The sequence below is a fragment of the Ursus americanus genome, chromosome 21, assembly GCF_024610735.1.
Source record: "Ursus americanus isolate L20-20 chromosome 21, mUrsAme1.1.p, whole genome shotgun sequence".
In the NCBI taxonomy this organism is placed as follows: Eukaryota; Metazoa; Chordata; class Mammalia; order Carnivora; family Ursidae; genus Ursus; species Ursus americanus.
The window spans coordinates 23,576,811-23,602,766 of NC_142147.1; the positions used below are offsets into that span (position 1 = coordinate 23,576,811).

Genomic DNA, 25,956 nt, shown 5'->3' on the forward strand with positions numbered 1-25,956 from the left:
GACACTTGCTTTATTTGGTTACCGCACAATTCCAGGCAAGACCAGTGGTAGTTGAGCTCACTCAAAACGTGGAGAAGGATGCTTCATGTTGAAATGACTTCTCCAGAACTTGGTGTCATTCTGTTGCGGGCAGAGTGCAGAAAAGTGCATTTAAAAGGTCATTTTATTTGAAGAATACCTATGTGGTATGTGGAAAAACCATTAAAACTCTTCTCTCGTCAATGGAAAAACCTGTCGGCGGCGCTGAGGGACCGAAGTAGAGCTTCAGACAACATTCAGTCGGTCAGCAAAGTTTGTGTAGTCCATTGGTCCGCCATCAGGGAAGACTCTGGCCTCCTCCCCAGGGGACACGGGCAATTTCTGGAGATACTTTGATTGTCATGACTGAGGAGGTGCTACTGGCATCCAGTCAAGGCCAGGGACGCTGCTAAACAAAGAATCACCAGGCTCAAAACGCCAGTGTGCTGCTGTTGAGAAACCCTGTTCTGTGACTTTCCTCTGCTGGAGGGGTGTGTGTGTGTGTGTGTGTGTGTGTGTGTGTGTGTTTAAATGGTGGTGAAATATATAGATCTTCTCGACTTTGATGTGGTTACGTGCCAATAAACCATAGTAAGTTGAGAATATGTCAAAAATGCATTTAATATGCCTAATCCACCAGACATGATAGCTTAGCCTAACCCACTTTCGGTGTGCTCAGAACACTTAGCCTACAGTTGAGTAAAATCATCTCACACAAAACCTGTTTTATAATAAAGTGTTGAATAACTTGTGTAATTTATTGAATATGGACCGTGAGAAACAATGATTGTAAGTGCGTTGGTTGTTGACCTTCCTGATCACAGGACCGACAAGCTGTGGCTGCCACTGCCCAGCATCACGCGAGAGCCCGACCATATTTCGCTAGCCCACGACAAGATCAAAATTTGAAGTATAGTTTCTACTGAATGTGTTACTTTCAAGGGTGCAGTTGAGTGACATTAAGTACATTCAAAATGTATGACCATCACTTCTGTTTCCAGAACCTCAGCAGCATCCCAAACAAATTCTGTAACCATGGCAATAAATAACTCCATTCCCTCCCCTCCCAGCCCTGGTGACCTCCATTCTGCTTGCTGTCATCATGAATTTGACTCTGCTAGGTATTTCATGTAAGGGTTGTCATGTAATACATGTCCTTTTAAACTTGGCTTGTTTCACCTGGCCTCATGGTTCCCAGGGTCACCGGTATTGCAGCACGTGTCAGGACGCATCGTTCATTGTATGTATGCCTATAACCATGTGTTACTTACCCATTCACCTTGGGTTGTTTCTACCTTGTGGCTATTGTAAATGATTGCTGCAGTGAACACTGGCATATAAAAACTTTTAAATTCTGATTATCTACCCAGGAGTAGAATTGCTAGGTTATATTGGTAATTCTATGTGTAGTTTGAGAAGCTGCCAACATATAGACCTAGATTCGGTCCAGGAGTGAAAATTTAAAACCCATAAAAGACATTTTTTTTAATTGGGCAAATTTTATTGTTTTTTAAGATTTTTATTTGAGAGAAAGCAAGCACAAGCACGGGGAAGGGCAGAGGGAGAAGGAGAAGCAGACTCATCGCTGAGCAAGCAGCCTGACTTGGGGCTCAATCCCAGGACCCTGAGATCATGACCTGAGCCAAAGGCAGATGCTTAACTGACTGAGCCACCCAGGTGCCCTGGAAATTAGGCAAATTTTAATACGGATCTTAGAGTGGATGATATTCCTGAATAAATACTGGTCTTCTGGGGGACATAGTTCACTAGGAGAACCTTATTAGGGGATAAATAATGAATTTAGAGATACAGTGTTGTGATGTCTGGAAATTAATGGTTCAACAAAAAAGTACGTCAAGAGTGGTAGCACAAAGGCAAACGTGACGAAATGTTCATGACGACTAAATCAGGTGAAGGGTATGCACGTGTTCATGTACTAGCCTGTCGGTCTTTCTTCAGGTTTAAAGTATTTCAAAATTAAAAGTTGGAGAGAGATAAGGAAGCCAGAAATAAACCCTTGCATAGATGGTCGAGTCATACTCTACAAGGGTGCTAAGACCATTCAGTGAGAAAAGGACAGGTTTTTTTGGTAATACAAAGATGACCATTTATCTATCTATGAATGTATATGTGTATGTATATATGTGTGTGTATATATGTATGTATGTATACATATATATTTTGGATATAGTTAACACAATGTTATATTAGTTTTAGGTGTACAACTTAGTGATTTGGCAAGTTTATGCATTATGCTGTGTTCACCACAAGTGTAGCTGCCATCTGTCCTGTTCTATCGCTATTTCGATAATCACTATTTTCCTCATGCTCCGCCAAAAGGACAGTGTTTTCAACAAACGGTGCAGGGAACATTGGATGTCCACATGCAAAAGAATGAAAGGAGAGGTACTGTTACACCATATACAAGAAATAAAATGGATCAAAGACTCAAAATGTAAGGGCTGAAACTATAAAACCCTCAGAAGAAAATAGACACCATGACGCTGGGTTTGGCATTATGTTGTGCATATCTTACCACAATACAAGAGGTTAGGGAAAAATAAAATACCAAAGTGCCTGCCGTGTGCAGAGGGCTACACCGGTCAGGAAATGTGACGTGAGGAAGACTACCAGGTGGTGTTTGCACCTGTTTCCCTCTCGCTGGTTCCGCCGGTTCTGATGAGGCCTGACGAGGTCATATTCGGAGGAGACACACACACATGTGCGCGCGCGCGCGCCGCGTTGCCTGAGTTCAAATCCTGATTCTGTCCTTTCCACCTGTGGGCTTAGGCAAGTTACTTTTTCTACCTGTTTCCTTATCGCCAAAGGGAGAACTGGGCCGACTTCGTAGGGTGGTTGTGAGCACTGAGTCGATACATATAAAGCATTTAGAAGAGTGCCTGGCACATGACAGTGCCCTGTTAAATGTGAGCTCTTGTTTCTATTATTGAATAAAATAAGGGGCACAGCAAGGGACTTTTGAGTAGAAAGAATCACTTAAGCAAACGCAGAGTATTAGGAGAGAAAAGGCTAAGCGTTCTGTTTTGGACTGGATTTCATGGGTCCAATAGAACCACCGAAGTGTGAGCAGGACAACTGTTTGATCCAAAGTGGCATTCTGGGAATTTGCAGGGGTGATGAGTCGGCCTGGGGCGGGTACCTAAGACGATAAAGAGACTTTGGCAGTTGAAAGAAGAATGAAGGGATCCAGAGCATACCACTGCGAAGAGATGTTTTTTGTTTATTTTCTGGACTCACCTGCGTAAAAGCAGAGCCCCCCCCCCCAATTCAGCAGTCATAAATTCCCCTCTCATGGAGTTTCATAAGGAAGGAGGATTGACTCCTACTACCAGAAATTAGAAATTGGCACCCTAGGATAAGAAATCACCTCAGCAGGGGCGTGGGTGGCTCAGTGGGTTGAGTGACTTGATTTTGGCTCAGGTCGTGATCTCAGGGGTCGTGAGATCGAGCCGTGTTGGGTTCCCCACTCAGCATGGAGTCTGCTTGAGATGCTCTCTCTCCCTCTTCCTCTGCCCCTACTCCCCTGCTTGTGTGTGTGTGGGGGGAGGGGGACACTCTCTCTCAAAAAGAAAAAAAATCACCTGAAGAGATACTGTCAAAAAACCCTATCTCTCATCTCATTTATCTTTTCTCAAAATCATTGGTTTTCCCATAAGTGCTCTTTCTCTATTAAGATGGAATATAAGCCCCAAATTCTAACCACCTCTTTGAGTCACATTTTTCTGTGAACTCCCCTGGATGTGAATAAATATCTGTTTTTTCCCTCACTAATCTTTTTTTTTTAAGATTTTATTTATTTATTCGATAGAGATAAGTAGAGACAGCAAGAGGGGGAACACAAGCAGGGGGAGTGGGAGAGGAAGAAGCAGGCTCATAGCGGAGGAGCCTGATGTGGGGCTTGATCCCAGAATGCCGGGATCATGCCCTGAGCCGAAGGCAGACGCTTAACCGCTGTGCCACCCAGGCGCCCCTTCTCTCACTAATCTTTTGTCAGTGTAATTCACAGGCCTCCCTATTTAGAATCTAACAGGACAGAGAAAAGTTCTTCCTCTCCGGTAAGTATCTGGTTGACACTAAAGAGAGTGGTAATACAAAGAGAAAATCTTTCCTTTAAAATAAATGGAGATTGTGGTGCCTAGCTTGCTCAGTCTGTAGAGCATGTGAATCTTGATCTCAGGGTTATAAGTTCAAGCCCCACGCTGGGTGTAGAGATTACTTAAAATCTCAAATTAAAAGAAAAAAAAAAAAAGCCCTAGGGACATCTGGGTGGCTCAGTGGGTTAAGCACCTGCCTTCAGTTCAGGTCATGATTCCGGGGTCTGGGATCGATAAATAAAATATTTGTTAAATAAATATATTAAATATATAAATATTTCTAAATACATAAATATATTAAATATTAAATATTTATTTAAAAAAGTGCTCTGCTAGATTTGTAGCATGACTTTCAGACAACCTGAGTTTAGAATGTCCCACCAGGAGGGGCACTTGTGTGGCTCAGTCAGTTGAGTGTCTGCCTCTGCTCCTGCTCTCAGGGTGGTGGATTCAAGTCCCGTGTAGTGATCTCAGGGTTGTAGGATTGGCCCAGCATGGGGCTCCATGCTCAGCTGGGATTCTAGTTGAGATTCTCTTCCTCTGCCTCTCCCCCTGTCCCTCCATTGCTTTCTCTCTCTAAAATGAATGAATAAATCTTAAAAACAAAAAATGTCCCACCAGGATTCACATAGATGAAAACCTGTCTCTGATGGTCTGACTCTCAAATGAATGCTATTTTATGTGTTAACACTCTTCAGGTGGGGATGGGGGTCATATTTTAATACACACAGAATTTTCCAAGAATGTAAATAGAGCAAAGATTTAAAGTTTATTGGGAACTGTAATTAGTCCATTTCAAATATCCATCACCAATAGTAATATTTGTAGCTATTCAAAATGATGCGTTTGCGTTTAGCACTTAATTTTATTTTTTTTAAAGTACACTCCACACCCAAGGTGGGGCTTGAACTCAGGACCCTGAAATTAAGAGTCACATGCTCTACCAACTGAGCCAGCTAGGCACCCCTAGCACTTGTTTTTAACTATCACTCACAAAGAAATTCAACAGTTTTCAGTTGAATATTGTTTTATGTATCCAGACTTCATTATAACAGGCATAGCATCTGTTTACTTCATTCTTTTAGTGCTTCGTTACCCAATTATTTTCATACTGATACGTATTATTTCATACTGATACGTATTATTTCATGATTATCTACTGTACCTCTCTGTTCCTTATTCTTTATTTAGTGGTTAATCATATTGAATTTCTGAAATTGTGCGTGTAGGCAGGTTGTGTCAGCAGTTTTCTTTCCCCAAGGGAGTAAAACGAGGCCTGAGAAAATATTTATAAAACGCCCATCGCCACAACGTCGGCCCCGCCCCACAGGCCCCGCCCCTTGCAGCGGGCCCTGCCCCCTAGCGCCTTCCGCCACATTCAATATGACGGCAATTCCGGTCCGCCCAGGCGCTTGAGCCGGTCGCTAGCGGCGCGTTCCACTCCAGTCATGGCGGCCCCCGGACAGGCCGCGGGCGGCGAGGCTCTGGAAAAGTGCAGTCTGGAGAGCATTCTGGAGGCGCTGAAGCTGCTGCTGAGCCCGGGAGGTGAGAGGACGGATCTCGGCGCTGGGCTGCACTCGGGACTCTCAGGGCGCCAGTCTTCCCGGGCTGCCCTGCCTTCCGTAGTGTGCGCCCCTCAGGCCCTCCCTGGGATCCCCAGCTATGAGGTCGCCCCGCCCGGCTCCTGGGGGCTTTGGGCATTGTCCGTCCAGCCTCATTTTAATTGAGGAAGCCGAATCAAGAAGGGGATGGGATCCGCTGAATACTGATGGTAACCGACGTCTCCTGAGGGCTTACCTTGTGCCAGCACTCACTATTAAGCGCCCTGGGTACATGATTCCATTCATTCCTTACTATCACCCTCTGAGGTAGGGACTGCGGCGAGAGCTTCCAAAAGGGTAGGCGCTTGTGACTCCGAAAGTGAGGTCCAGCCTCTTGAGTGTGCTGGGTCTAATGTGGACGCTGGAGATTTGTAGGACTGCCGAGGCGTATAGAAAAAGGAAGCAGTGGCGTTTGAGCTGGATTTGGGGAGAGTATTTAGGGATATACAGTGTGTGGGAGGGATTTACAGTCACTTTTAGTCTTTGGTGATGAGTTGACAAGATCTTCCCAGTTTAGAATCTGAAGGGACCTTGGCAGTGGTTGAGCCTGGCACGGACCTTTTACACCTGAGGACACTTACGGCTTACTGAAGAGATGAAGTAACCTGCCACAGATCATGTGGTCAAATTAGGGGCAGAACACGGACCCAGAATGGAGGTCTGCCGAACTCCATTCTCAAACCAAGACAAATTATTCAGTGTGGAGCCTCTGATGTTATTTGAAGTTTTGAGAAAGGACACAAGAGATAGGATTGTATATGTGCAGGCTGGGGTTTGTAGGAAGTGATGTTCCAAGTCTCAGATTTTGAGATACCCCCCAAAATGCAAAACCTCCCCCAAACATTGTACCATACCTGGGAGAAGTGAAAAGAAGTCATTAATAATAGTAACTGAGTGCCTACTAAGTATCAGGCCCAATAGCATGCTGTTTGTATGTATATTATTTAATGCTCAGGACAATCCCGTGAGATAGTTATTGTATTTCATTTTACAGATGAATAACCAAGGCTCAGGCACATTGGAAGTTGGTACAATGTCAGTCTATTAAGTAGTAGAGCCAGGATTTTTTTTTTTTTTTTAAGATTTTTATTTGAGAGAGAAAGCACAGAAGGAGTGAGAGGGAGAAGCAGACTCCCTGCTAAGCAGGGAGCCCGATGCTGGGCTTGATCCCAGGACCCTGGGATCACCACCAGAGCCAAAAACAGACGTCCAACCAGCTGAGCCACTCAGGCCCCCAAAGCCAGGATATTTTTTATTTTCATTTTTTAAGTAGGCTCTGTGCCCAGTGTGGGACTTGAACTTACAACCCCAAGATCAAGTGTGGCATGCTCTATCCACTTAGCCAGTCAGACAGCCATAGCCAGGATGAGTTTTGTTTGTTTTTTTAAAGATTTTATTTATTTATTTGAGAGAGAGAAAATAAGCTGAGGGGAGGGGCAGAGGAGGAGGGAGAAGCATACTGCCTGTTGAGCGGGGACCCTGACGTGGGGCTTGATCCCAGGACTCTAGGATCATGACCTGAGCCAAAGAGAGATGCTTAACCAACTGAGCCACCCAGGCACCCCTGGATGTTTTTTAAATTATTTTTTTAAGTTCCAGTATAGTTAGTAGACAGTGTTACATTAGTTTCAGGTGTACAATATAGTGATTCAATTCCATACAACACCTGGTGATCATCACAACAAGTGCAATCCTTAATCCCCATCACCTGTATTACTCATCCCTCCACCCACCTCCTCTCTGGTAACCATCAGTTCGTTGTCTATAGCTAAGTCTGTTTCTTGGGGTTTTTTCGCTCGCTCTCTTTCCTTTGCTTGTGTTTTTGTTTGTTTCTTTCTTAAATTCACCATATGAGTGAAATCATATGGTATTTGTCTTTCTCTGACTTACTTTGCTTAGGATTATACTCTACCTCCACCCAAATTGTTGCACATGGCAAGATTTCGTTCTTCTTTATGGCTGTATAATACTCTCTCTCTCACACACACACACCCACATACCCCACATCTTTAGCCATTCATCTGTTGATGGACAACACTTGAGCTGCTCCCATAATTTGGCTATTGTAAATAATGCAGTAAACATAGGGGTGCATATATCCTTTTGAATTAGTGTTTTCATGTTCTTTGGGTAAATGCCCAGTAGTGTGATTACTGGATTGTAGGGTAGTTCTATCTTTAATGTTTCCAGGAAACTTCAAACTGTTTAGTTCTACAGTGCCTGCGCCAGTTTGCATTCCCACCAACAGTGCACAAGGGTTCCTTTCTCTCCACATTCTCACCAACACTTGTTCTTTCTTGTGTTTCTGATTTTAGGCATTGTGACAGGTGTGAAGTGATATCTTATTGTAGTTTTGATTTGCATTTCCCTGATAATGAGTGATGTTGAGTATCTTTTTGTGTGTCTGTTGGCCATCTAGATATCTTTTTTTTCTTTTTTAAGATTTTATTTATTTTGAGTGAGAGAGAGAGCACAAGCAGGGGGAGTGGCAGGCAGAGGGAGAAGCAGACTCCCAGCTGAGCAGGGGCTTGATGTGGGACTCGATCCCAGGACCCTGGGATCATGACCTGAGCCACCCCGGTACCCTGGATATGTTTTTTTTTTTTTTTAAGTTTATTAAACTTTTTTAGTAATGTCTACACCCAACGTGGGGCTCAAACTCACATCCCCGAGATCAGGAGTGATTCAACATTTGCTCTTCCAACTGGCACCCCTGGATGTCTTTTTTGGAGAAATGTTTGTTCATGTCTTCTGCCCATTTTTAAATTAGATTATTTGTTTTTTGGGTGTTGAGTTGTATAAGTTCTTTATATATTTTGGATACTTTTTTTTTTAATAGAGTCAGGATTTGAACTCAGGTGCCTTCCACTGTAGTATGATAACTATACTACTTTGCCCCAGTGAAGAAGTAAACTGCAAAACATAGTTGAACTTGCTAATTGAGAGGTCACTTGTCTAGCAACTGAATCTGGAAATGACTGAGAATGAGGTTAAATGAGTAAAAAATCTGGAAATAATCATCTATCACAAAGCACATATACACAAACCACATTTATAAAAGATGCTCTCTAAATATGTGGTAGAGTTACGTACATGTACTCATTTAACATACAGGAATTCGAGCATTCCTATTTGAAAAAGAGTATGTACTGTGGTAAAATGATTTTGCACATCCAGTCTATTATATATTGTGTGCATCTGCCTGCTGTTTCCTTTTATCATATCAGCTGCTGAGGGAATTAAAAAACATCTGTGCATCATGAGTATTCAGATGTCCCTGATGGACTGAGGTATTGAGGAGTCAGGATGAAAGTACTGGTTAAAATGACATCCAGCTGGATTAAACTATTTTTGATTTGCCTTTAAATTGACTCCCTTTGAGGTAATACTCACTGAGAGTCATCTGTATATAGTAGTCTGACCTCACTGCTATTGGAGAAACAAAATTACATAAAAATTTATGCTCCCAAGTATCTTGTCTGTCTTGGGAGAGATGGTACTATGCATGTAGACCAAGAGAGAGATTCAACATGGTGGGATAATGCTAGTGGTGAAAGGATGGTGTAGATAGCAATTGGAAAAAGGAGGAGTCATCAGGAGTGGAGCTGTGGAAGTCTATAAGACGAAGAGGAATTCAGTCTCTTGGGAATTACATAGACAGGAAGGAAGATGTCAATGGTCTTTCGTTTTTGAGCCATGAAGTGTTCTGCTGCATTTAGCTTTTTCTCTTCCTCTGCCTTCCATTTCTATTCTCTATCATGGGGCAAATAATAGTATCTTCACCTCTGTTGTTAGGAAATGTGTTAAGCAACATTTGAAAGGGATTTGTCAATGTTTTTTTAAAGATTTATTATTTCAAGGGTTGAAGAGGGGCAGAGGGAAGAGAGAGAGAATCTCGAGTAGACTTTGCATAGAGCCTGTATCGGGGCTCAATTCCACGACCCTAGAGATCATGACCCGAGCTGAAATCAAGAGTCGGATGCTTTACCAACTGAGCCTCCCAGGTGCCCAGGGGTTTGGCAATTTTAGTGCAGTTTTATTTGTAAGAAATGGAGACCATCTCAGCAACAGTTTTCCTAACTATAAATTTCTATACCAAATATAGATTCACTGAACTCTGTCATTAAATTTGAATTACATTGTTGGGAAGGGGCCGAAAATTTTGATAATTTGTAAATAAGCTGTACCACACTGATTTTTGCGTTCCATATTGCTTTGCACTTTGAACATAATAAAAAGTACCACGCAAACTGAAGTCTGCTTTTAAATGTCACAAGGCATAGGCATTTAAATTGGTGATTGGTAAGAATAAATAATGTCCATAAGAACAGCATTTCCCAAAGTGTGATAAGGATGGTTTTATGTACGTAGCATTTTGAGGCTGCATCGTGTAGAGTAGTGATCAAAAGCTAACTTATCAGGAAGAGTGGCATTGTTTTGATTTTTGCAAATCTCTTTAGCGTCTGGCTTATTAGAAGACAGCTGGATTTTCATATTCGCTTCTCTGTTTAGTGTCATGATAGGTTGTTTTGATTGAAATAGATGAAGAAAATCTAGACTCACGTAGATATGTAGTTGGAAAAGGAAGAACTCAATTGCCTTTTCAGTTACTTGTGTGTATTTTTTCATACCGTACTGAAACTGAACAGGAGGTTAATATCTGGAAGGTTAGTTGGGTTATGGAATCTGAACCGAATGAACTTCTCACAGTTGGCGCACTCAAGAGTGAATGAGACCGTAAACGGCAAATAATGGCCTAGTATTAATATGAAAATAGTTTTGAACTTGCAGACTCCCGGAGGATCTGAAACCCCTCAAAACATGAGCCCCTATACCCTATTTTGAAAACAGCCTTGGGGGATGCTTTTGTTATTTTCAAGTAGATGGTATTTATCACCACTAGAGGGCAGACAAGACTACTTTATTAAGGGTCTCTTGAAAAACAGCTAATAGCTTTTGTTTTAAATCATTTTCTTTGTGTCCCATGTTTGGGTTCAAAGATCTTACAAAGTTGCAGGAAGTCACTTAGAGGTTGTTTAGTGACCTTAATGGTTAATGGTGACAAGTTAGGAGAGCACTCCTTTTTCCTTTTTAGGTACATATTAGCTAAAGGAACCAGATATGCTACCGCATAGAACACTTGCCCTGGACGGTCTTAGAGAAATACTGAAAAATTCTTACTCTTCTCAGTCTCATTATTCTTTTTTTTTTTTTTTTTAAAGATTTTATTTATTTATTCGACAGAGAGAGACAGCCAGCGAGAGAGGGAACACAAGCAGGGGGAGTGGGAGAGGAAGAAGCAGGCTCATAGCGGAAGAGCCTGATGTGGGACTCGATCCCGTAACGCCGGGATCACGCCCTGAGCCGAAGGCAGACGATTAACCGCTGTGCCACCCAGGCGCCCCAATCAGTCTCATTATTCTTAACCAGTAGTGTTATGTTCCTTTTTCTTTATATAGAAATAGTTTATATTCCTTATGGAAACTGAAAGAAGAAAATTAAAATTACCTTAATTTCCACTATCTGGAGATTGCATTTTGGGAAATATTTTTCTTTTTGATAAAAATGGATAGACTATATACTATTTCATAACCTTAAAATAAGTTTTTTAAGTACAGAAACTATACATATTGACTCTAGAAAAAACTTTTAAATATAATTAAGCAAAAAAGAAAAATCACCCATAACCCTACCACTCAGAGGTCATCATTTAATACTTCGACGTATAACCTTTGAGACCCTTTGTATGTGTGTATATATGTATATATACATATGCATATTTTAATAACAGGTTCATAGTGTTCCTTTATGATCAGTTTTCAGAATGATAGTGTCAATCTTCAAAGGTAACCAATGAAGTAATTTCTTTGTTTTATTATGAACTAATAGATTTTTTTGTGTATATGATATGTTTCAAAAATTGTACTCATTAGTCTTGATACTCAAATTGTCCATTTGTGGCTTGTGGGAGCTACTCCCAGATTGGCTCTTGGGCTCTTTGACATGACTCTAGTAGTCTTTGTTAGCCTTCTTGCTTTCAAGCATGACAAGATGTCTCAGACTCATCTTACACATTTCTTGCCCCATTCTTGAAAACAGCTATCTTTAAGGTGAAGTAATATTTATTTATTTATTAGAGAAAGAGAAAGAGAGTATGAGTGGGCGGGGGGGGGGGCAGAGAGGCGGAGAGACTCTCAAGCGGTCTCCACACTCAGCACAGACCCCACACAGGGCTTGATCCTACAATCCTGAGATGAAATCAAGAGTCAGATGCTCAACCTGCTGAGCCACCCAGGAGCCCCTAAGGAGGAGTGGTATTTAGAGACCCCAATATGGATACTAGGCATATTCATTGTTCCTGGTGTCATTACTTACAGACTTCTTCAATTATTAGAGCTAGAAGGGCGCCTGGGTGGCTCAGTCGTTAAGCGTCTGCCTTCGGCTCAGGTCATGATCCCAGCGTTCTGGGATCGAGCCCCACATCGGGCTCCCCGTTCGGCAGGAAGCCTGCTTCTCCCTCTCCCACTCCCCCTGCTTGTGTTCCTTCTCTCACTGCCTCTCTCTCTGTCAAATAAATAAATAAAATCTTTAAAAAAAATTATTAGAGCTAGGAAATATGTGGATTTTCAGAAAACAAAACAAATCCACAGTTCTGATATCCCAATTAAAATGAAATATGATGGGGGCACCTGGGTGGCACAGAGGTTAAGTGTCTGCCTTCGGCTCAGGGCGTGATCCCAGTGTTATGGGATCGAGCCCCACATCAGGCTCCTCCACTATGAGCCTGCTTCTTCCTCTCCCACTCCCCCTGCTTGTGTTCCCTCTCTCGCTGGCTGTCTCTATCTCTGTCGAATAAATAAATAAAATCTTTAAAAAACATAAAAATGAAATATGGAGTTTAAATTTTTCCTAACATTTCATTATGAAGATTTTCAAACTTATAGAAAAGTGGACAGAGTTTTCCAGTGAAAACCCATATACCATGACATAGATTCTTTCTCTATCACATATTTGTCCACCTAGCCATTCTTCTATAATTTATAGTTTTGTATTTGTATCTTTTATCTGGAAATATTGGATCTAGTGAATTGAAATTAGCTTACTTATTTCATATATATACATACATATATAAGTATATGCTTAACACATTCACACACACGCATATAATATTTTAAAATAACAAATCCTACATCACCATCCTCAACAAACCTACTTATTTTAGGGGATTTTTGTTTGTTGTCCTCAGGATGCATAAAGTTCTTTTTTTCTTTTAAGATTTTATTTTTAAGTAATCTCTGTACTCTGTGTGGGGCCTGAACTCACGACCCCGAGATCAAGAGTCGCATACTCTATCGACTGAGCCACGCAGGTGCCCCTAAAGTTTTATATTTCAAGTCACTTGAAAGAATTCTCTGCATTTATGCTGCTAACTTGGTATAGAGCCAGAGTCTGCATACTTTTTCTGTAAAGGAGCAGACAGTAAATACTTTGGGCTTTGTGACCCATATAATCTGTTATAATTACTCAGTTCTGCTGCTGTGGCTTGAAAGCAGCCATAAATAATATATAAATAAATGGGCATGACTATGTTCCAATAAAACTTAATGGAAAATGTGGTGGGCCAGATTTGATCTGCATGTTGTAGTTTGACAACCTTGGACATGAAGTACAGAATTGTTAGATCCATTTGTATGTTTTTGATTTTTAGGAATTATTTTGAAAAAAAATTATTTAATTTTTTTAACTATGAAAAGCATAAGGTTCCAAAACAAAAACTCTGAAACTGGATAATTTGTCCCTAGCTCCTCCCCACTGTTCTTTTCTCTCTGTAGATAACTCACTTTACTTTTTAATTTGTTCTTTCACTGCCTTTTGGACAACAAAAGCAAATAATGTATTTTATATTTGTTTCCTTTCTTACACAAAAGGTAGCATATAGACATTCTTTTATACCTTACCTTTAATATTTACTATGTCTTAGAGATTACTACATAGTGGTTCACAGCAGTCTTCCTCTTTTACAAGTATGCCATTATCTGGATATACCATTGTTTATTCAGTCGGTTCTCTTTTACTGGATATGTGGGTTGTCTCAGGTCCTTTCTTAATACAAGAAGCACTGCAATGAATAGCCTTGTGTATATGTCATTTTGCATTTCACCCGTGTGTTTATCTATAGGATAGATTCCTAAAAAGTGGAATTGCTGGGCCAAACGTTAGATACGTATGTAATTTTGCTAGATATTGCCAAATTGCTCTCTTCAGGAATGTTACCATTTTCGTTTCTTCCAGCAATGTATGACAGTGCGTGATTTTCCAAAACCTTGCCACAAAATGTGTTAGAAACTTTTGGATTTTAGCCAGTTGATAAATGGAAGTGCTATTTCAGTATAGTTTTAATTTACTTTTCTGTTATGAGCAAGGTTGATCATATTTTTATGTTTAGAAGTCATTTGCATTTCTTTTTCTGTAAACTGTTCATATCTTTTGCTCATATAGTATTTCATACTCTGTTAACTTTTTTTTTTTAAGATTTTATTTATTTATTTGACAGAGAGAGAGAGCACAGGCAGGGGAACAGCAGGCAGAGGGAGAGGGAGAGGTAGACTCCCCACTGAGCAAGGAGCCTGATGTGCGGCTCGATCCCAGGACGCTGGGATCATGACCTGAGCTGAAGGCAGCTGCTTAACCCACTGGGCCACCCAGGCGTCCCACCCCTCTGTTCACTTTAGAATGTATTTAATGAGCATGTCATTAAATAATATTCAATGAGACTTTTTTTTTTAAGATTTTATTTATTTATTTGACAGAAAGAGAGACAGCCAGCGAGAGAGGGAACACAAGCAGGGGGAGTGGGAGAGGAAGAAGCAGATTCCCAGCGGAGGAGCCCGATGTGGGGCTCAATCTCAGGACTCTGGGATCAGGCCCTGAGCCGAAGGCAGACGCTTAATGACTGAGCCACCCAGGTGCCCCCTGAGACTTTTTTTTTTTTTTTTTAAGTAATCCCTCTATACCCAATGTGGGGCTCAAGTTCATGACCCCAAGATCAAGAGTCAGATGCTGTCCTGACTAAGCCAGCCACGTGCCTCTCAACATAACTTAATGGCTACAAATATTCCATTATTCATTCATTCAACTACTACCTATTTTGAACAATACTACATTATCTGACAGGCCTTGTTTCAGGCAAGGAGGATACGACAATGAACAAAACAGAGCAGCATTCCTGTCCTCAAGTGGCTTTTATTGTAGTTGGCAAAGAGACAATAAATAATAAAATAAATACTACACTTACATAGAGTATGTTAGGCACAGGTAGACGGTTATTTACTCATCCAATCTCCTGTTACTGAATATATATTTCTTATTTTATGCTATTATAGGTAATGCGCTGTTGAGCACTCTTTTAGTTATTTCATTTTAATCCTTTGTTTCTTTTTTTTTTTTTTTAAGATTTTATTTATTTATTTGACAGAGAGAGAGAGACAGCCAGCAAGAGAGGGAACACCAGCAGGGGGAGTGGGAGAGGAAGAAGCAGGCTCCCAGCAGAGCAGGGAGTCCGATGCAGGGCTGGATCCCAGAACCCCGGAATCACGCCCTGAGCCGAAAGCAGACGCTTAACGACTGAGCCACCCAGGCGCCCCTAGTTTGTTTCTTAGAAGGTGTTTTAACTAGTTTTGAGGTGTGTTACTTCTTATATTTATTTACATTACCAACATTTTATTATGGTTTTCTAACCATAACCTTCCTTTTTGTATTGTATTTTTAATAGTTGTCCTGGAATTACAATATATGTCTTTAATTTTTCACAATCTGCTTAGAATTAATATTGTTATTACTTCACATAACAGTTAAGAACCTTGCAACTATAAGGGTCATTTTATAGCTCCCACACCCCCACTTGACCTTTATGATAGGATTTTTAAATTTTTTATTTTATACATATATTTTTAAAGATTTTGTTTATTTATTTGACAGAGACAGTATAAGCAGGGGGAGCAGCAGTGGGAGGGGGAGAAGCAGGCTCCCAGCTGAGCAGGGAACCCGATGTAGGACTCCATCCCAGCACCCTGGGATCATGACCTGAGCTAAGGGTAGATGCTTAACCAACTGAGCCACTCAAGCGCCCCTGTGCTATGATTTTCATGTTTATTATATATATAGAAGTTACAAATCCCAATACCGTTTTGTAGATTTTGCCTAAGACATATATATATTTGAAGAAATTAAGAGAGACAATAGTCTTTTATATTTACCTACATGTTTACCATTTCTGATGCTCTTTATTCCTTCCTGGAAGATCCCAGTTTCCACTGAGTATTATTTTCCTTCAGCTTGAAGAATTTTCTTTACCATTTGTTTGTAGTGCAGATCTGCTGACAGTTCTCTTGGTTTTCATTGATCTGAAATGTCTTTATTTTACATTTCTCTTGGTTTTCATTGATCTGAAATGTCTTTATTTTACTTTCATTTTTGAAAGTTAGTTTTACTAGATCTAGAATTCCGAGTTGACATTTTGTTTCTTATGTCAGTATTTTATTTTATCTTTTTGAGAGAGAAAGTGTCACGAGCAGTGGGAGAGGGGCAAAGGGAGAAGGAGAGACAGAATCTTTTCTTTTTTTTTAAATTATTTATTTGAGAGGGAGGGTGGTGTGAGGGGCAGAGGGAGAGACACAGGCAGACTTCATGCTGAGCATGGAGCCTGATGCAGGGCTTGATCTCATAACCGTGAGATCAGGGCCTGAGCCAAAACCAAGTCTGTCGCTTAACCGACAGAGCCACCCACGCGCCCCGGCAGAGAGAACCTTAAGCAGGCTCCATACCCAGCGAGGAGCCCGACACAGGGCTCCTTTTCACGACCCTGAGATCATGACCTGAGCCGAAATCAAGAGTTTAACACTTAACTGACTGAGCCACCCAGGTGCCCCTGTTCTGTCAGTGTGTTAAAGATGCCTTTCTACCATCTTTTAGCAGTCCCGTTCATAAGTTCACACTCACAGCATCGTCCCTCATATGTAGTGCTTCATATCTAGTGCCTAGATGTGATTTTCTTTTTACTTATCCTGATACTTACAGGGTCAACATGGGCTGGGGATACAAATTTCATAGTTGGTAGCTTACAGATGGTTTTTAAAGCCACAGGCCTGGAGAAGATCCTCGAGGAAAGGAGTGCAGAATTCAGGAGAAGCCCTGCAGAATGTAGAGACCTGGTAGAAAAGGAGCCGCCAGCAGAGGCACTGGACGGATGGCCCTTGAGGTGTCTCAGAAGCCAAGAGATGATTGTGTTTCAAGGAGGGAGTTGTCAGCTCTGTCAGCTACTGCTGTGAGCGTGTAAGGCTTCTTCACCAGTAGAGGGCAGACAAGACCATTTTAGAAAGGGTTGGAGGGGAATTGAAAATAGATATTTTGTGGCGGAGAGGTGATTAAATGAATCCCTCTGAACCTTAGGCCTGTATTTTGTGATCTGCCTCACTAGAATATAAGTTCCATTAAGGAAGTAACTTTGTTTTGTTCAGTACTTTTTCCCTGGCACCTAGAACAGTTTGAAAAATCTTCTGTGGTAAATACTCAGCCTTTTATTTTTCTGTTACGGCTACAATTTAAGCCCAGTAAGATGGCTAGACATGGCCTCTGCCCTCAGAACACATGGGGAATAGAAACAAACTAGATGAAGTATAATGCGTTAGGTACACTGTTCTAACCACATTCCAAAGTGCTTTGGGAAGGCAGAAAATGTGGTCTTGAATTCTGCTGGGGCTTGGGTGGTGCAGCTGGGGGAGGCTTTCCAGGGGCACTGACGTCTGGGCCAGGCCCCAGAGGATGAGCTGGAGTGGGTAAGGCATTCCACACAGAGAAAAGTACCATTTGTTTCCCATGTATGTGATCCTTTTTTTTTTCTTCAAAAGGATCGGACTCAGTTTCACTACAGATCACAAAACATGATCTCCTGTTGGTTACTTTGAATTCTAACCTGTCTACTTTGGAGGACAAATTGCTGAAGGATCCTCACTGGAGGAAACTGAAATTCCTAAGGGATGAAATTGCTAATAAGGCAGAATGGCCACAAAACTCTGTGGATGTCACCTGGAGTTTCAGCTCTCAAGCCTTATTGTTGCTGTTGTGCTTGAAGGAAACCATGATCCACCTTGCAGCTGACTTCAGTCCAGGTAAACCCAACCTGAGGACTCCAGAAGCTGCTCCTGCCCTGAGCCCAGATACACTCAGCATCTCACAGCAGAAGACTGTCCAGTCAGCCTTGCAGTTCGTAGTCACCTTGGGTGTCTGCCCCTATCTCATGCCTGGAGTTGGAGTCCCTTTGAGATGCAGAACTGAGTTTGGGGCCGTCGTTCAGGACGTGGTGTGTCTCGATGTTCCTCCTCACGCAACCCGGAGACTGTACAGCAGCTGCAAGGTTCTTCTAAATGTTGCGCATCACACATCTCTGGGGAGCTTGATTTTCTGCCGCCATTTTGGGGATCTTGCTGCAGGTCTGTGCCAGCTGGGATTCTGCCCAACCAAGAGAAAACCACTAAACCCTGAGGAAGAGGTAAACACACATGAGTGTGTGTCTCTCTTGGTGAATGTGTGTATATTTGTGTGTGTGGTCATAAGAGACAACTCTTAGTTCTTCGGAAAAGGGCTGTTGGAAAGACGGTGAATTCCTGTTGAATGCCAAAGCATATCTAGTGGATAAATGAATCTTTTTAGATGGCTGGAGCTTCACGTATTAGATGCTAGTCCTTAGCACACCTGTTTCTTCTTGTCATTTTGTGACAATTTTTGTGGGCTCTTTCTTGAGTCTCTGTTTCTTTTCTCTCTTTCTTTCTTCTTCTTCTTCTTCTTTTTTTTTTTTTGCCTCTGTTTCTTTTTTAATAAAACGTGTATAATGATACCTGCCTTGGAAGGTGGTTGTGAGGATTAAGGATAATGTGTGTAAAGTACCTAGCCCAATCCCCAGTAGTGCTCATCAAAAAGTAATTACTACTAATATTAGTTTTAAACTATTCATCTCTCCTTCATTAAGTTCTTGGGAAGATTAAATGAAATGAAGTATGTAAAGCACTGGGTACACTGCATAATTCAATCACTGTTCATTGTTATTATTAGCTATTAGGGGTATTTGCCTGTTTTTTTTGCTGACATAGTGAGGATTTGAGTACCTGGATTGTAAAGGTGCTGTGGAGGTTACAGAAGCATAAGACATTAACTGAAGAGACAAGACAACATAGCAGGGACCACTAGTCCCTCGTGAGAAGGCCACCAGCATCAGCATAGGAGCCTAGCCAGAAGAAGTGATTAAGATATAAATGTATCGAGGGGCGCCTGGGTGGCTCAGTCGTTAAGCGTCTGCCTTTGGCTCAGGGCGTGATCCCGGGGTCCTGGGATCGAGCCCTGCATCAGGCTCCCTGCTCCCCTGAGAGCCTGCTTCTTCCTCTCCCACTCCCCCTGCTTGTGTTCCCTCTCTCGCTGGCTGTCTCTCTCTCTGTCAAATAAATAAAATCTTAAAAGAAAAAAGATATAAATGTATCAAAGGTCAGTGTGTTTTAGGTGTGGGCTATGCTAATTCCTTAGCCCCTACAGCCAGATTCATAATGCCCACCCACCTCATTTCTCTGTCACCTCTCTCTGTCACCTTCTAATCTTGTTTCTTTTCTGTTTTTCCCTTTCTTTTCTGTCTCCTGCATATGTTCACAAACATTTGTCTGAAAGCTGCTATCATCCTAGCAGGGACATGAAATTGTGAGCTCCCCCAGTAGCTTCATCTTATGGGAAGCAGGGCACTGTGCTCTTTACTACTATGCATGCCTACTGCCTCCAGTTCTCTGAGATGGGGGGGGGGGTCTGGATTGAGAGGTCTTATTACTATTACCTAAGCAATGCCCCAGAGTGTGGAGCAGGAGGGAGAAAAGGGAAGCACACAGAAAGGACCACGTAGGAAGGCAAGTGGAATTGACAGAAGGGGAAACGCAGAGGGTGCGTGTTTTGAAGCTGGGCAAGTGCCAGCATTAGGAGCTGCTCTAAGCGGTGCGTGTGCTTCACATTGCTGGATGCTAATGGGCACAATCCTGACTGCCTTACTCACTTACTGAAGGGGAATAGTACTGTTGAGGTTCAAGGGGACCCAACAAATAGCACCCCTCTTTGCTACCCAACTTCTGAATGAATTAAAAGTTAACCGAGTAAGTGAGATGAAAACTCAAAATGTCATCTCTGTTGCTCCTGAGGGCAGAGTTGGGGATACAGCTTATTGATGCAGACAGTTGGGCTTCCTAACGGTGCTTTCTGGAGTTAAACACACTTACCACTCACCCAGTTTTAAGGAAACTGCGGCACCTTCTGCTCCCCCATGGCAGGGGATATGCCTCTGTAAAATCCATAGCAAGGAAGAGCAGAGCAGAACGCGCACTTGCTCCCAAGACATAGAATAGGAACGAGCCAAGTCGTACATGCCAGCACTCATCAGTCAGTAAGTTTATTCCAAACTCACCAATAAGATAAGTGCCTAAGATCTCCTGCCCGGAAGTGAGTGAGGGGATGCAGAGGGGGCCAGGAGCGTTTTAATATTATAACTTCCTCCGTGTGGAAGGGAGTCAAGAGGAAAAGAAGCCTGTTCTCCTGTCCTCTCATCAATGTTTTTGTACAGTATTGTAAACATTACCTTCTATTGCCTGCTAAAGCCAAGTACGTGTTTCTTTTAGGTTTTAACAGAAGAGGAAAGAACGCTATCTAGGGAGGCCTTGAGAGACATCTTGGATCAAGTGTATCAACCATTAGCAGTCCGAGAATTACTTATCCTCCAGGGAGGACCACCCCAGGTATTCAGGCCTGGGGACTTTTGTGGGTGGATCACTAAAGATTATGTGCAGAGAGAGTGTTGTCTTCTCCTGGGAAACTTGATAATCTAGTTGAGTCTTATTTCATCCTTTAGATTGCTAAATGATATTTGTAAAACTAAGTTATATTGATCCTTAAGATAATTTTTTTTTAAAGATTTTATTTTTAAGTAATCTCTACACTAAGCGTTGGGCTTGAAACTACAACCCCAAGATCAAGAGTTGAATGCTCTAACAACTGAGCCAGTCAGGCACCACGACCGTTAGGGTAATTTTTTAAGGATTTTTCTGTTAATGGAATTATGGCCACTTTTTCCAAGAACATGGCCTTTTTATTTATTTATTTTGAATTTTTGCTCATTTTTTAAATTTAGAATATGGCAATTTTATTGAAAATATATTTTATTCATTCTGAAAATGGAACTCTTTTAATACTAAAATTTGGCTGTTTGACAATACATTCTTCTGGCAGAAATATTTAGACATCTTATTCTTTGAATGGAATATATATAGTCAAGACATTAACATTAGGGCTATCATTGAGACTATTTTTATCTCCTTTGTTTGAAAACATCAGTATATATTCTGCTAAGTATAAGATAGTTCTTTTTTTCCTTAAAAATAATTATTTATCTGAAATGTTTTAATTGATGATGTAGATGAAGTTACCTCCTTGTTTATAGTATCTACGTTTAGTTATGACTATAGCTGAGTAAAGAGTGAAGGGCCAAGGGAATTAGTGGTAGGTCAGGAACAAGGACCAGCTGAAGCTGGGTGCAAAGATATCTCCTAGATGAAGTCATTTTCATCTCATCTCTAGAATATTACTGTAGCCTCTCATTGGGCCCCTCTGGCCTCACACCCACTTCTCTGGGTGACTCCACGGTTTGGCAGATTAAATCAATACGGTCTAAGAACATGGTGAAAAGCAGATGCTCTGGAGGTCAGCATACTCTGGAGTGCAGCACCCCCCAGCACGCAGTTATGTGAGTTAGTAAACCTTTCCTTCCCTCAGTTTCCCTAACAATAGATAGTAACTCCTTTCAAGTCCATTATGAGATGATGCGGGAGTTACTTAGCACAGTGCCTGGCAAATCATAACCCCCTCAATAAGTGGTAATTATTAGTCCTCCTTAAATAAAAGAGAGAGGACAGGCTAGATAGGAGTAAATGTTTCTGTCACTAATTTTTATGTTCACATAGTTACATACCATGATTGACTGCAACATAGTTTGCATTCTAGACCCAAAACAAGAGACCCCAAGTCTGTTTTGTTCATAGTGGCTCCACAGAGCTCTCAAAAAGGAGTGCTTGAAGAAATTCAACTCTTTTTTGAAAACTGCTGTGCCACAAGGAGTTAGAGTAGCTAAGACCAAGGAGGCAAGGACTAGCATGGCCTCTTACTGTCACGAACTGCGCTCTTAGTGGTGAGTAACGTTCATAGGACTCTTACATGGAAACTAGATTTGATTGGAAGGACTGCACTCAGAGATGGGTTACATTAACTTTGTGTTTCTAAAATCTGTACTTTACTCACCTATGTGTTTGTCTATTTCTGGGTTTGAAATTTCACTTGATACTTTGCTTGAAGTTTATGGTATTTCTACTTATAAGTGATGCTGAAGAAGGTTTCTTTTAGGAAAAAAAATGGTGCTCTTCCGAAGTCTGTTTATCATACTGTTAATTGTCAGTATGACTCAGTATATATTTATATATTTTAATGATTTCTACACATCCTGTCTATTTCACTGACGCTGAATTCATGCCTTTTCCATCCTTTTTCAGCCCTGCACAGATGAGAAGACTCAAGTTAGGTATCGGGCCCCAGCTTGGCTTCGGCGTCTATGTGGGCAACTGCTCTCTGAAAGGTTGATGAGACCCAGTGGTGTTCAGGCAGTAGTCCGAGGTATTCTGGAAGGAGCAGGGGGTAAGAAATATGTTTTTGTTACTTCGGTATCCAGTTTCCTTCCGCTCAGGGTCTTTAGCATTTGACTGTAAGGTCTGATTGTGACTCATCTCTGCCTTTGTGGAGATTGAGGAGGTTAGATTTGGAGATGAAATCTTAATGAACTTCTTTTTCACAGAAACTCATTTTCTCGTCCTTTTTCAAAAACAGACTATTTTTCTAAAACTGCTTACGGGCACCTGGGTGGCTCAGATGGTTAAGTGTCTGCCTTTGGCTCATGTCATGATCTCTGGGTCCTGGAATCAAGCCCTACGACTAATCTGTTCTCAGATTCTCTCCCTGTTGTTTAAGTCTCCTTTCAGTGTTTTTGAATACACCCAATATTCTATTGATTTGATCTTCTTGGAGACATCTCTCTCTGAGTCTTCTCTAATCTGGACTAATTATCTCTTGCACAGCAAACCTCCTGGGATCTCCTTTCACCTTTATCTTGGTGATTCCTTTGCCTTTCTTTTGTGTTTAGTCGCTTATCTCCCATATCTCATGCACATTCATTTCCTATTGCTGCTGTGACAAATTACCGCATACTTAGTGGCTTTTTGATGGAAATGATATTTATACTGAGTCCTGAAGGCTGAGTAAGAATTTATCAGTTGAAGAGTGAAAGAAGACTGACATGGGCAGAGAGAATAGCATGTATGAAGGGACTGACTTAGAAAAAGCATAATGTTTTTGAGTAAGGTTCAGTGTGGGTAGAGCAGTGAGGGCAGAGTGTGGTGTTCAGGATTTTGAACTTTATTTCTAGGGCAGTGAGAAACCATTGGAAGGTTTTAAAAAGGAGAGAGGTATGATCAAATCTACATTTTAGAAATATCTATCTGGATGTATTGTGAAGAATTGGTTGGGTAAGAGCAGAAGCAGGGAGATCAGTTAAGAAGCAGTCATCTGAGGGATCCCATGGTTTGGATCAATGCAGTGGCCATAGAAATGGAGAGAAATTAATGACAATAAGAAGTATTCAAGAGGTAGCAGTGCCAGGGGTGCCTGGGTGACTCAGTAGGCTAGGCATCTGACTCAGTAGGCTAGGCATCTGACTCTTGATTTCGGCTCAGGTCATGGGATTGGGCCCTGGGTTGGACTCTGCGCTCAGTGTGGAGTTTGCCTCAGATTCTTTCTCCCTCTCCCTCAGCCCCTCGGCCTGCGCATGTGTGTGCGTGCTCTCTCTCTCAATGAATGAGTGAATGAATTAAAAAAAAAAGAGGTAGCATTGCCAGAACTTAATGAAGGGCTGGATATGTGGAGAGGAAAGAGGAGAGACAGAAGAATCAATCTTGACTTTCCATTTCTAGTGTGGTAAATGTACCTTGGTCCGGTCAGACAAAGGTGAGGTGAGCGTGGTAGGCAGATATTGATAGATTTGGTCTAGAGTGACTGTAATGTTGCTTCCTAGTTCTGCCAGCCGTGCCTTCCAGGGTCAATGAAATGAAAAATTACCAGTTATCTGAGAGAAGTTGCTGTGTGCAAAGAGGTCTTTGCAAATTTTTTTGCTAAAGAAAAGTTAGAGTTCACCCAAGGTCATGGAAATTGGAGAGCTGTTATAAGACACATAGAGCCTTATTTTTGCTATGAGCTTTTTTCCCTCTACTTATGCATGTATATATTTTTTTGTTATCTATTTAAATCTTGTTTCTTTTCAAAACTGATTTGAGGCAATTTATATTTACTCACACATTTGCCATTTCTGGTGTTCTTCATTTCTTTGTGTAGATCCAAATTTTAATTCAAATTTCCTTCTGCCTGAAGAACTTGAGCTTTTCTTACAGTGCAGGTCTGCTGGCAGTGAATTCCTTTGGCTTTTATTTATCTGAAAAAGTCTTTGTTTCACCTTCCTTTTTGAAAATATTTTTGCCGTCATTTTTGTCTTTGTTCCTCTATACGTGATGTATCTTTTTTCTTCTGGTTGCTTTTAGGTTCTTTCTCCTTGTCAGTGGTTTTTAGAAATTTGATTATGGTATGCCTTGGTGTGGGTGATTTTCCTTAGGTTTCTTCTGCTTAATGTTTCTTGAGCTTGTTAGAGCTGAGAATTTATAGTTTTTGTCGTATTTGGAAATAATTGCTCAGACATTGTCTTCAAATATTATTTTCTATCCTCTCTGAGAGCTCTCTCTCTTTAAAACTTTTTTTTTTTTTTTTAATAAAGTACAAGCCCCAGGGGCATCTGGGTGACTCACTTGTTAAGCATCTGCTGTTGACTTGGGTCATGATCCTAGGGTCCTGGGGTTGGGCCCCACGTTGGGCTCCCTGCTCAGCAGGAAGTCTGCTTCTCCCTCTCCCAGTCCCCCTGCTTGTGTTCCCTCTCTCGCTGTGTCTCTTTCTGTCAAATAGATAAATAAAATCTTCAAAAAAAATAAATTAAAATAAAAAGTACAAGACCCAATGTGGGGCTCGAACTCATGATCCCCCAGATCAAGAGTTGTGTGCTGCTCTACCCACTGAGCCAGGGAGGTGCCCCTCTTCTCTCTTTTTGGAATTTGATTTACACCTAATATTATGCTTAATGTTGTCCTATAAGTTACTGATGCTCTGTGTTTTTTTGTTTTGTTTTTCAGTCTTCTTACTCTTTCATTTTGGGTAATCCCATTGCTATGAGTTCAGGTTTATTGATTTTTTTCTTCTGCAGTGTCTAATCTGCTGTTAATCCCATCCAGTGTATTTTTCATTACAGGTATTTTCTTTTCTTTTTTTAAAAAAGATTTTATTTATTTATTTGAGAGAGAGCGAGCACGCACAAGTTGGGGGGAGGGGCCAAGGGAGAGGAAGAAGCACACTCCCCACTGGGAAAGGAGCCTGATGCGGGACTTGACCCCAGGACCCTGGGATCATGACCTGAGCCAAAGGCAGATGCTTAACTGACTGAGCCACCCAGGCGACCCACAGATATTTTCTTTTTCATTAATAGAGGTTCCATATTGGTCTTTTTTATATCTTGCATTTCTCTTATCATGATCATTCTTTATCTTTTTGAAAATAAGGAATAAATTTGTAAAACTGTTTTAGTGTCCTTGTTTCCAAATCCTGTTGTCTCTGTTTTAATGAGTCTGTTTCTATGATTTTTCCTCCTGATTATGGGTCATACTTTCTTGCTTCTTTGCATGCTTTGTAAGTTTTTTTTATTGAGAAATTATTCACATACCATAAATCCACTTTACAGGTCAATGGTTTTTAGTATATTCACAAAGTTGTACAACCATCACCAAAATATAATTCCAAAACGTTTGTACCACCCCACTCCCCCCCAAAACCTTATACTCATTAGCAATCACTCCCCATTCTGCTTTCCTCCAGCCCCTTATAAGCACTGATCTAGTTTCTGTCTCCATGGATTTGTCTATTTTGAATATTTAGTCCAAATGGAAGCATACAATATGTGCTCTTTTGTGTTGGACTTCTTTCAGTTAGTATGTTTCTGAGGTTTTTCTATA

At 41.3% G+C, this 25,956-nt stretch overlaps 1 protein-coding gene across 3 annotated transcripts in view; it reads left to right on the top strand.

Annotated features, from left to right (window-relative positions):
• The first annotated feature begins 5,545 nt into the window (after positions 1–5,545).
• TANGO6 (transport and golgi organization 6 homolog) overlaps positions 5,546–25,956 on the top strand; it is a 178,871-nt gene continuing 158,460 nt past the window's right edge. For 2 of the 3 annotated variants that reach the window (XM_045814979.2, XM_087870528.1), the window contains exons 1-4: positions 5,546–5,678; positions 17,641–18,281; positions 20,434–20,550; positions 22,354–22,495. In XM_045814979.2, coding sequence (XP_045670935.2) covers positions 5,582–5,678; positions 17,641–18,281; positions 20,434–20,550; positions 22,354–22,495 — 997 coding nt within the window. In that variant the 5' untranslated portion in view covers positions 5,546–5,581. The remainder of the gene's footprint in view (positions 5,679–17,640; positions 18,282–20,433; positions 20,551–22,353; positions 22,496–25,956) is intronic. The other variant, XM_087870527.1, reaches the window with a different exon arrangement.